Consider the following 11970-nt stretch of genomic DNA (forward strand, 5'->3'; position numbering starts at 1 on the left):
ACTCCCCCAAGCTGCAGAGTTTAAACAGCCCTGGGGAACCTGCCTGTGTTGGGTGGAGTTTGAGTTAAGGTCGGAAGGTAAGAACTTAAAATTTTCTTTTCCTTAGGTGTTCTCATGACTCTTTTTAACTGAAACTACTAAGTTTTTTAGGGCATCTGCTGGTGTAATATAAATTCTCTCCTCTCCTTAGTCATTCTTTGTGCCTGGTAGACTAAAAATGGCTTGATAAGTTATTTATCAGCTGGAAACTGCAGAAGAGAAAATGCCAGAGAAAGATGTGTTTTAACCAGGAAATTAATTCTGTGGTGCAGTCCAGACCTGACCAAGGCAGGCATGAAACAACCAACGGGACAAAGGGCAAGCCTCGAGCACTGTGTTGTTTCTTCTAGGTTTGAGCAGGAAGGCTGGCCCGTGGGATATGCTGGACTTTGATCCCAGCTCCGGCGCTAAACAGAACAGCACTTCATGCTGAGTGCTTCTGCTTCTGGAAGAGATGATCTCTTAAATTGTTCCTGCATCCCTGAGATGCATGCTCAGAGAAATTCTGGACAGGCATGTTACTAAGGCTCACAAAGCAGTAGGAAATAGGATAGAAATGTGGATTTTAGACAAAAACAATTTTAAAAAATTTTATATAGTCAAATTTTATGTTGAGGCTTTTGCAAGATATCAGGGCAGTGTATGCAAGATGCGATTATTTATTTTGCTGCAGCATAAATTCATTACATGAACCAGTTCTTCAGGAATGTCTGGATTAGTGCCGTAATCTCCAAATGTCCTGAGCAGTGATGTATCTTGGTTGTAGAACTCAAATGCTACTTAATTAAAATTAGAAGGTTTTCCATATCTGTTCTCAACAGTTCCTGGACATTTGGCTGTTTGTACCTTTTGCAATAGTGGATTTTCTTGAACAGGAGCAGTCAGACTGTCAGACAGCTTTTCAGGAGCAAGCAACACCAGCTCAGACCATGGTCTACTTGTAAGCCTGTGGTTTGTACCGCTGTTGTGCAATATATGTTAGACCATTTCCTGTCTCTTTTTTTGTCCTTCTGCCATATGATCTGACTGAGGAATGATAGCACATTTCTCTGGAAATTGTATAACTTTAACAGTTCAGTAATTCATGGAGCATTTGATATTTTACTTCCACTAGAAGTTATAAATCCACACAGTTTGCATAGCTGCCCAGTGGCATGACATACTCCAAATGCATATTGAGAATCAGCATAAATATTTATAGTCTCCTCTTTGAACAGCTAGTAAACCTTTGCTAATGCAGTTAAATCACCTGCTTGTGTGCTCAGTTTTGGACTGAGTAGTGAAGCTTCCACTGCTTCATTCACAGTAGCTAGTCAATAACCTGTATTCCTGTTGCTGCTCAGATAATATGACCACCCACAAATGACAATTCCAGACTGATATTTAGAAACAGTGCATCTGTTAAATTTGCTTGAGCCTTTTAGGCTTTATGGGGGGTTACTACATAGCCGTGATGTCCTTCCTTCCCTAGGTGGAAGGAGTAGTGTAGTGGGATTCAGCATGTCAGTTACTATCCTGGAGGCTGTTCCTTGCCCTTCTTCTGCAAACAAGGTAAATGATTTACCACAGTCTGGCAGTCCTAGGAGGAGTGCAGCTAGGTTCAAAATCTTGAACACACCTTGTGTGTTGCCCAGTGAATGTGTTCTTCATCACCTTAGGTTATCAGTATCAGGCATTTTTCTAATCCCTTGAAAGAGTTGTCTGGCAGTGGCAGAATTTTACCGCTTCTGAAAAGTGTTTGGTTTTAGTACTTGTTCTTGGAAGATTTTGAATTATTTTAATATGGTTTTCAGATAATAGCTACTCATCTTGCTGAAGAATGTAACACAGATATTCTGTACTTCTCTTACACAAATCATAACTTCCACAGAAATGCCCAATGACCATTTTTAATTAAGGCAAGCAGTAAGGAATGGGTGGCAGCTATACAAGATTACTTGGCTACTAATAAAGCACCAACATATTCTATCAAAGGTGGATCAACTTTTTTAAACAGTACATCCTTTTTTTAAGGTAGAAGTTGCCAAATTTCTAGTTAGTCAAGGGTCGTGTCTTCTGATATTTAGGGAATCTCAGGTGTCAGTACTCACAGGGGAATGAGCAGCCAAACTGAGCCCACCAGACAAGACTCAGGTCCAGTCCTTCTAACTGAAAGTAGCTGCCTGTATGTGAGCTACAGGTGTCAGGTCCCTGTATAGTCAGTGAAGATACATTCAGCAGATCTAAAAATTGAGGCAACTTTTAACCAAAACTCAAGAGGATTTTTTTTTCCTTTGTTGGCAGCTTAAGGTAACTAAAATCCACTCAGACCTGACAGAGATATTTTTAATTAAAAAAAGCCAAACAAACCCCTTATGCCAAATTTTAATTCTGTTTGTCATTGCTCTTCTCACATAATTTAATCCCACATAGAATCTCTTGTTCATGTGAAATGATAAAATGATACCTAAGGCTTCTTATTCCGTCTGCTCTTCTGCAAACAAAAGATAATGTTTGCAGGAGGATCGAGGTTCTTGTACTTGATATTTCAGTCGTTGGCTTTTTCAGTTAAAGTCTTATTTACTATAAGTTTCTGTGCATTACAAGTTGGGCCCATGTGTGTTGAAATGATACAGATGCAACGAAGCTGAAAAGTATGATAATGAAAGAAGCGCTAGCTAGTTGGTGTGAACTATGTTGATAAGCTGCCCAACAGTGGAAAGTAGTCACACAAGGTGCAGAAATTAATAAAACGCTGTTCCTAGAGCCAAACATTGTAATTAGGAACAGCTATTCACACTTTAAAGCTGAACAAACTTTTTTCCCTAATATGTATTTGGATTATATTTACTAAATTATCCCAAATCTCCCTATTTATTGTAGTAACATGACTCAGTTCTTACTAGAAGTGCTTAAGGGAGAACTCTCTATCTTACTTTTTGAAGTCAAGTTTTGGCAAAATGCGTTCCAAATGTACTTTATTTTAAGTACATCTACGAAGCACCGTGACTTGAAGCAGACATACCACTAGAGTGTACTGAACCTAAATAAGAACTGTCAAGTGGATGCAAGGTGTGACAGATGTAATGTTGCAGCTTTGGCTTTAATTCTGGGAAAACTGGAGTCACTTGGAAATTTTTTAAAGTGGGGCGCGCAGAGCCATTAGGATATGATTAGGAGATCTGTTTTAAAGGGGTTTTTTCCTTCTGATCATCAGTATATGTTGCAAGCATCTTTGTGAAGGGGAATGCTATTCACGTTTTAGTAATTAGGGCATGAAGCACAGAGGAGTTAAGGCCTGGATGTAGAAATGGTTAAGCTCACATGTGAGCCCTGCCAGGCCAGCTGGTTGTCCCTGTGCGTGAAACAGCTCGGTACCAACATCCTGTCTCTGCCACGTGGTTACAGCAAAGCATCGGCAGCCTCCATGTGCCAGTCCCCTGGACACACAGGGCCCCACGCCCCAGGGGATACTTCTGAAGGCACATGGAGCCAATTCATCTAGGTTCCGTATGTGGCTTCAAGGGACACCTCAAGGTTGCCATAAGCAGCAAGGAAACGGGCTGTAGCCAGGCAGGATGGCCAAGGAAGCTTGTCCTGTTTCATGGAATAAAGGGAATATCAACAATTCATTCGCCCCTATTTGAGGAAAGAAATGGACTGCGTATGAAGCTACAAAATGCACATAAGGCAAACAAAGCTAGACAAATTTCAGCCTACTGGTAAAACATGTTTTCCTTTCCTTTTTGTCTTTTCAATGATGATGGCAATGAGGCTAAGTGAGTAATTTCCCTGAGGATGTGAGGATTTTCAGTGGCTTTGTATAATTGTCTTCATAGGCGGCAGTGTTCCCCCTGTAGCTAGGGACTCATACCACTTGTTTAGACCTGTCTGTGTTTGCTTGCAATCCTAAGAAACCTCCCTGGCAGCACTGGGGAAGGCTTTACAGATTCACACATCTTTCCTTTCCTGGCACTGGCTGTGTGGTGTCACTGGTCTGTCTCTCATTTTATGTTTTGAACCAAATGAAGTTTAAACGTCAACAGGTGTAGTGATAATAAAAGGTTCTGTCTCCCCTCAAAACAATGGTGCTTACACCAGTTTTATGAGATACTGTTTGCTGCTTAATCTTTCAGGGAACCAGGAGCTCAGGAACATGTCGGGGAAGCCCAGGCTTACCTACTTGAATGGAAGGGGCCGGATGGAGTCCATACGATGGCTGTTGGCAGCAGCCGGAGTGGAGGTTGGTTGACATTTTCAGTAGAGTGTTACAGACCGGTGTTCTCAACTTTCCTCAGTGAGGGACAAGTCAACATGCACATGGTGGATAAAAGCTGCATGAGGGTGGCTAAATTCATTTGTCCAGTGGCACTACATGTTTGTAGTACCACTACATGTTTGTTGAACCTTGTTCCATGGTTGATACTTGGGATGCAAACATGGTGGCATTTGGAGTTTATTAGAAGTACTAGCAATCTCCTGAAGTGATTAATCTTAACGGGACAAAATGGGGATTTATTCAAAGGGCCTTTATTAATTGTAAGTTATCTAGCTGTGCTAAGCCACCCTAAGTCTTACTAAGTTTGCAGTTACAATGTGTGTAAGCTGGGGTGGGGTTAGAAATATTTGGTGTACCTTGTACTTCTCTTGGTGCTGGCTCCAATCTGTTGCTTCTGCAGATGCCTGCACTCTGTTGCTGCTTGGTCTTGGGTTATTTCTGAATAAGTGCCCTGATGCAGAAGTGTCCAGGCCCTCCTTCTGCTCCCCATCAGCTGTAAGGCTATGTGGGGGATCCTCAGGACATCTGCATCTAAACAGTGCAGTTGAAGATCTGGCCCATTGCCTTTGCTTCACTCAGTAATTCTGGGCATGGTTATTTGCTATCACTTAATAGAAGAAAAATGTTCAAATACAGCAGTGTGACGCTATTCTCACTACTTTTTCAGTTTGACGAGGTTTATTTGGAAACAAAAGAGCAGTATGACAAGTTAATCAAAGGTAAGAATCCTGACACCAGAGGCTTAGTCCTTCAAAATAATTGTCCAGCCTATCTAAATTTATGGTTTGAAAATAGTTTATTTAAACCAGTGGAAACTTCTGGGTGCACAACTTGAATAGTGCAATACTAGTTTTGAGTAACCTGTTATTTCCAGTGTCAAATAACTGCTATAAGCTAAGAGCCAGGGCTTCTGTTACTATATTTATTGTAGTACATTGAACAGGCAAACACTTGTACTGAATACAACTTACTTACCTATGCTTTGAATTGTTAGCATGGTACCTGGAACATTTTTGGTCCAGGGCAAATAGAATTTCCTGAACCTGAGATGTGACGCCTCCCCTAGTTAAAAAGCATGGAGCCAGCAGGGAGACCTGTGGAAAACGTGGCATGGTCAAAGCAGCATGCCACAAAGGCTTCATGCCAACCTTGGGAGCAAGACCAGTCCTTCCCACACACCAGTGCAGACCCTTAGCCACTGCCCTTGATATCTGGTCAGAAGAGATCCAGCAATGAACCCCTCTACAGACACTCTGGAAGGAGAAGACCTTCCTGCCAAAGTAGGGAAGGAGTTGGGACAGTGAGGAGCAGTAGAGAGTGCACAAACCCCACAGTTTACCTGCTGCCCAGGACATGTGAGAGAAACCTTGGAGCAGGCTGAGCTTGGCAAGTCATACAAGGAGACTTGGAAGAGGTCCTGCCTGCATTGTGGCTGATCTCAGAAAGAAAAAGCTGTGTCTAAAGAAATTGTCAGAGAAAACTAAAATGAACAAAAATAAGACAGAAGTGGAATTAAGTAGATCAGAATTAAATTTGCAGGTCTGGTTGGCTGGGACTCTTAAATTGTGGGAGGACAGTGCAGTGTACTCAAACCAATTATAGCTCTAAATGGAAGAGCACAGGTACTGAAAACCCAAGTCAGTATATCCCTCACATGAATAGGTTATCTAGAAAGAGTGATGCTGTAATCAGGATTGTATCTGGGCTTATTGATATCCAGAGAGAAGAATTAAATGGTGATGAAAAGGATAGGGAAGTTTTATAAAGAAGATCAAATGTTTTATGTCTATATATTGAGCTTAAGATGGTGAGAACACAAAGAAAAAAAGGTGTGGTTTAGTAGAATGGGTTGGAGAAAGGTACATAAATTAGTCATCCTGATAAAGGAACATCTGGAATGTTGCCAGTTGTGCAGGGCAGGACTCAACAGGACTAATTCCACATTACTTCTCCCTTAAACTTTTCTCTCCCTACCAATATGATTTTTGACAGTTTCCTGTATTTAGGCACTACCACATCATTAGACTGGCTCAGGCATGACTTTGGCCCGTGCCAGCTGATGATCCTCCAGGCAATGCCCCAGCAGGGTCAGGATGATGCCTGGGCCAGGGGCTGTTCCCAGCAGGCAGCCTGCAGACAGACAGCTCTTTTGGAGGCAGAGTATTAAATGGCTTTGGCTTGGGCAGATCTGTATCTGTTGGCCTGAATGATTACTAGCCTGGCACAATCTGTGCAGCCAAAGGCTGCCCAAGTGGTACCTGGGTATCAATGAGTTCTGCTGGTTGGTTACAAATAGCAGGGGACTGGTTTTTAACCTGTGCTCCACAGACCACCTTTGGACAGCACCATCCAATCCCTGGAATTACTGGTGAACTCCTTTTAATCCTGCATATGTATTCTGTGCTGCGGTTATGTGAAGTGGTTCTCCCTGCAAAACAAAGGAGGAGAGGCCATCCATTACTGATTTTAAGAAGGACTCCTCTTTTCTGTAGATTAGAAACAACTGGTGTATTCAGTTCAGTCATATTTGCTGCATTGCTTTTTGTCAAGGGCCAGAAAGACAAATTTTATTTTTCACTTTGCATCTTTCTGCTGAAAAATATCCTTCCAGATCTGTTAGTTTTCCCATTCTATTGTTTCTGCTAGATAGATACCAAGTAATGTTTCTTCCTTAAGATGTAGATGTGTGTTCTGGAAAGACAAGAACACACATGATCTTTCTGTGAATGTCGACAAGAAGCAAATACAAGCTATTTGTTGCTGCAACTACTCTTTGAATTTTAACTGTAAATTAAGAGTGAAGGATATTAATTCTAGCCTAGGAAGGTATTTTAACAGCTGTATTGTAAGGGCAGGCAATTGTGCCTGTTGAAATGAACCTTCAAATCTGAAAGAAGGATTCACCAAGGGAATTGAGAAAAATAAACAAAAATCATTAACTTTGAGCAATGCAAGTGGCAGCTGCATGTTTGGATTTGGAGTTCTGCTGTGGTTATGAACAGGACAGGATTGTTCTCTGGATGCCTCTAGTGTGTAAATGGAGGAGGGAGTGTCTCCAAAAACTGATTTAGTCCAGCAGAAAACTGGTCTAGAATAGACTCACTTTGCAATGCTAAATCTCTGTGTGCACTTAGCTCTCAGAACTGCTTCACTGAAAGCTCAGACAATGGCTTCTACCTGCACCAGCAGAAAATGGGGCTACAAAGATGTTTCTAAATAGGCCTAAACTGTTGTAGAATGACACTGAGACTAGGCCTGTAAAATCTATGGGGACACTTAAACTATGATCCTGGAGTGACTGTGTGAAACTTACTCAAGCACCAACAGCTGTCACAGGCTCTACCTCTAGCTCCGTAGTTTCAGGATGTTTAAAGTGGTCTGACCCCTTCCTGTATTCCAGCAGCTTGCTCTTGCTGCAGTACTGCTCATGTATGTCCCTGACAGGAAATTGATCTGCATTCAAAAGAATTGGGTTTTTTTTTAAGTTCAGATTTACCTCATGTTGTTATTCTCCTCCTATTCCTTGGGTTGGAAGTGCTGGTTCAGGCTTTTGCTGCCAGCATGAGGCAGGTTCCAGAAGTGCAGAGGTACAGGCAGGGCCATCTCCCGCTAGCCAGTGAAGCTCTGGAAGTGCTGCCAAGCCCAGGGCCCAGCTGTGCTGTGGTGACCTCACTACAGGAGTGTGATGCAGGCTGTTTGATCTTCCCCCAATGTTAGCTGAGTTCTGTGAGTTTTACAGTTAGAGCAAGACATCAGTGGTCTCCTACACTGCTAGAGGAATGTGCTCTGTGCCTTGCTCTTTTGTACACCTTGCAGTCTAGGAGGAACTAACAGGCTTTCCTTCATTTCTCCACCCTAGATGGATTCCTGCTCTTCCAGCAAGTGCCCCTGGTCGAGATTGATGGGATGAAGATGGTGCAGACCAGAGCCATCATGAGCTACATAGCAGGGAAATACAATCTCCATGGGAAAGACTTGAAGGAGAGAGCCCTGTACGTGACACCTCCTGTCTCTAATGGAGCAGTCTGGTATTTGATAGCTACATTATATAAACCAAATTCAATCCTGTAAATCCAGTATAAAGGCATCAAAAAGGCTAACAGTAAGATTTAACCACTGCTTCTGAAATGCTCCTAACATAAACAGGCCTTTATTCTTTTTGAAAAATATTCAGCTTTCATTCATGCTTAGTTTTGGCTGTGAAAATTTGCACTATGTCGGTGATAGAAAATTCTCTAAGTTGCCTTAGTTAATTGGAAAACAGATGAAATAACTTCTGTGCTTTTTTCTACCATTTTCCCCTGACCAATAGGATTGACATGTATGTGGAGGGAATATCAGATCTGATGCAAATGATTTTGATGTTTCCTTTCTCTCCACCTGATGCAAAGGAGAAAAATCTTGAGTCAATTAAGGAGAGGGCAACTAACAGGTACTTTCCAGTCTTTGAAAAGGTAAGTGACAGCAAGTGTGTGTCTGTCAAACTTGCAATTATCCAAAAAGTTTCTGTGAAATAAGAATGTGTTTGTGGTGTGGGTCAGTTCCCAATCCTCAACTTTCTTGGCTGTCTCAAAGGGGAAATACAGAAGCACATTTTCCTCTCTTTGTTTGCTTGTGTTGTCAGGGCTGTGGTATTTGAACATCTGCAAAGCAATGTCTCAGCTGTACAGAAAAACTTCACTAAAGTGAAAGCAAGCGCATGTGATTATTTTTCTTGAAGGAAGAGTCCTATACTTATATTTGTTTAAAGCCCATGTGTCCACCATACTTAGTTTCATTTGGAAAAGTTTCACTGGAGGAATGCAAGAATCCCTTGCACACAAATCAGGTAGAGAGATTAGGAGTACTTCAGTAAAACAACAGGCACAGATACATTAAAAAACAGACCCAACCCACATGATTCACACATCTGGCCATATTTCCCACATTTGTAATATTTATCTAGTTTCCTGGAAAACAATAATGAAGGCTGAACATCACACAAGTTCTTAGCACTAAAATAACCTGTTCCCAAAGGCAGGGATTCTCTTTATTTAGCTGTTGCAATTCTGCATTTCTAAGTTTGCTTCCTGATATTAGCATTGGACATCACTTCATGTGAAACCTCTAAATGGGAGTTCTGTGAATTCCTTACATTTCTTGTTGCTACCTCCATTATCCCTATTTCTAATTCTTGGACTGTTACTAGTCTACTTAAGCACATGGTTTTGTTTCTGTTTCTGGCGCCCATCATCATTCATTATTACTGAGTGACCGAAGTTTGTAATCTGTGTACCAGAACACGAAATGAACAAAACTTCATTTTTTCCCAGCAATAATGAAGTGATTAAGGCACAGCTTCAGCTGGAAAGTCCACCTTGAAACTCCACATAGAATTGCTGCTTAGCTCTGTTGCTCTGCGATGAAGCTTAGCTGCCAAGGGTGCCCATATGCCCCACTCTCATCCGCACCCCACATTTTCTTGTCTTCTCCAGGCTTTGAAGCAACATGGCCAAGACTTTCTTGTGGGCAACAAATTCAGCTGGGCAGATGTTCAGCTAATGGAAGCCATTTTAGCAGTGGAGGAGAAACTTCCTACTGTGCTCTCAGGGTTTCCTCAGTTGCAGGTAATTTAATTACTGAGCATGCTGTATTCAGGAGCTAGAGGTCAGGCCTGAAGTAATTATTTCCCCATGCTGGGTAAATCACATTTTTGTGGCTGGAATTTCTCTCATTCTGGGTTTGTTTGTTTTTTCTAGGTGTTTAAAACCAAAATGAGCAATGTGCCTACAATTAAGAAATTCCTGCAGCCTGGCAGCCCAAGGAAACCCCCACCAGATGCCCATTATGTAGAAACGGTGTTAAAGGTTTTTAAGAAATGAAAGCCTTGCCACCTTTGGTGATACCCAAAATGCTGGGAGAGCAGGGGAAAGCAGAGCAGCAACCCACAACTCTAAACCAAAGGCAAAGGAAGCTCAGCAAATTTGTATTGTTTTAGTTAAAACCAGTGCTAGAGAAGCAAAGCAACCCATACCAGAAATAAAGCATTCTATTACACTGGCAATGTGACAGCTGCTTTGTCTTTATTGATACTGAATGCTTGGCAAAACATTAAAACAAAGGAGTATGGAGGCAAAGAACTATTTGTAGGGTATGGAATTTATTAACATGGAAAAAGAACAATGCAGTGTTAGTATTTTCAGAATATAACCTGTTGGAGAAGATATTTTCTACATGAAAAGAAGCTCAGAGTAAGAGCCCTGCAAGAGAAGGAAGAGAAGACTTGCAGCATCACTTACCCTTTAAAGATGTAGACTTGTTTCAAGTTTCCATTCTTAAATTTAAAGCTTGTGGTGAATTGGATTTTTAAGGTCTCTCAGCAAAGTTTTTGCAAAACTGATTATTTTTCTCTATAAATCAGGTATTTTAAACCTTGTGTATCATCATACCGGCTACTCACAAGCTAGTTGTAAATGCATTACCTCTTGAGAGCAAAGTGTTGTGGAAAGAGAGGTGCAGTCTGTTTTGCAAACTCTGGCAAGGCAGAGGGGGTTTATTTCTACACATTTAGGACAACACAGAGGAACAGATACTCGGGTTCCATTACGTTTCAAGTAAAAATATTTACAGCAGACAATAACAGCCTTGTGAAGTAGCCTGATGCAACAGAGAAGCAACTGCTTAGAAGAAAACTGTTCCAACAACTGTCAGTAACCAGATCTGGTGCTTAATAGTCTATGACATGAGTGAACCAAAAAAAAGAAATAAGAAAAAATATGGGAAAATGAATCTGAGGGAGAAAAAAGAACATCACTTCCCAAAAAAGCTTAGTGAAGCAACATTTCTAAAAGTCAAGTTAGGAAACAAGCTATATTGGACTTAGTTGCCTGAAATCTCAAAATACTTGTGACAGGATAAGAAATGTCAGTATTGGGATAAGTCACCCTCTGAAGTGTTGTCCTACTCTCCCCTACCTCTAAGGGAAGGCTGAAGGGTCTGGTCTCATCTAAACTTTTAACTACCTCAGTTGAGATTGAATCATTTTGAGTAGTTCAGCTGTAACTGAAGAGCACGCTGAGGGATTCCTCCTGAATTTGGACCCATTAGAAGGAGACTAGACAGCTAGACCAGATACAGGTGACATTCTACAGAGTTAGGTGACAAGAGTTTTCCCAAGTTGTCTACACTCTCATTAACTTCCAGGCTTGAACTCATGTTTTCCTGTCAGGTGGTCACAAGACATGGGATGTCTCCTAGAGTTTATCAGGGGCAGGCCTACAAATGGTAAATCCAGAGAAGCTACCTAAGAGGGAGTTTGGGTTTGTGAAACCACCAGATGCACCTTGGTGCACATGTCACTGTATGGAGAGCTTCAATCTCCTAGATTCTATGTCATAAATCATATGTGTCCAAGAATGTGGGAAACACTTTTTCCAGCAGTGTCAGAGGCTGGACAGGAGCCCTTCCCAAAACATAAGGAGGGGGCAGAGGGACTTAGGGCCCTAACCAGAAGGGGTGCTACAAGAGGTGCTCTCAGTTAGGGGTCCTCTTTTGTGAAGCCCGGCTCCCCTTATGTGCTCTATGGGATACAGAGTGTTCCACCTGGGGACTAGGCACCACCTTAAAGAAAATACATTGCAGAGAAGAATCTGTTGATACCCTGTTTCTAGCTCTAAATAAATTGCTAAGTATTT

The 11970-nt window shown here is 41.7% G+C and overlaps 1 protein-coding gene across 1 annotated transcript; it reads left to right on the forward strand.

The window, feature by feature from the left end:
• LOC136287251 (glutathione S-transferase-like) lies at window positions 1-10340 on the forward strand. The gene is made up of 7 exons (XM_066179791.1): window positions 1-77; window positions 4155-4261; window positions 4965-5016; window positions 8157-8289; window positions 8610-8751; window positions 9772-9903; window positions 10036-10340. Exons 2-7 carry the CDS (start codon window positions 4175-4177, stop codon window positions 10156-10158), a joined length of 669 nt encoding a protein of 222 aa, XP_066035888.1. The 5' UTR covers window positions 1-77; window positions 4155-4174; the 3' UTR covers window positions 10159-10340.
• The last annotated feature ends 1630 nt before the right edge of the window (window positions 10341-11970 follow it).

The sequence above is a fragment of the Chamaea fasciata genome, unplaced genomic scaffold (assembly GCF_029207755.1).
Source record: "Chamaea fasciata isolate MVZ Bird 193981 ecotype frontalis unplaced genomic scaffold, bChaFas1.0.hap1 SCAF_3, whole genome shotgun sequence".
NCBI lineage: Eukaryota > Metazoa > Chordata > Aves > Passeriformes > Sylviidae > Chamaea > Chamaea fasciata.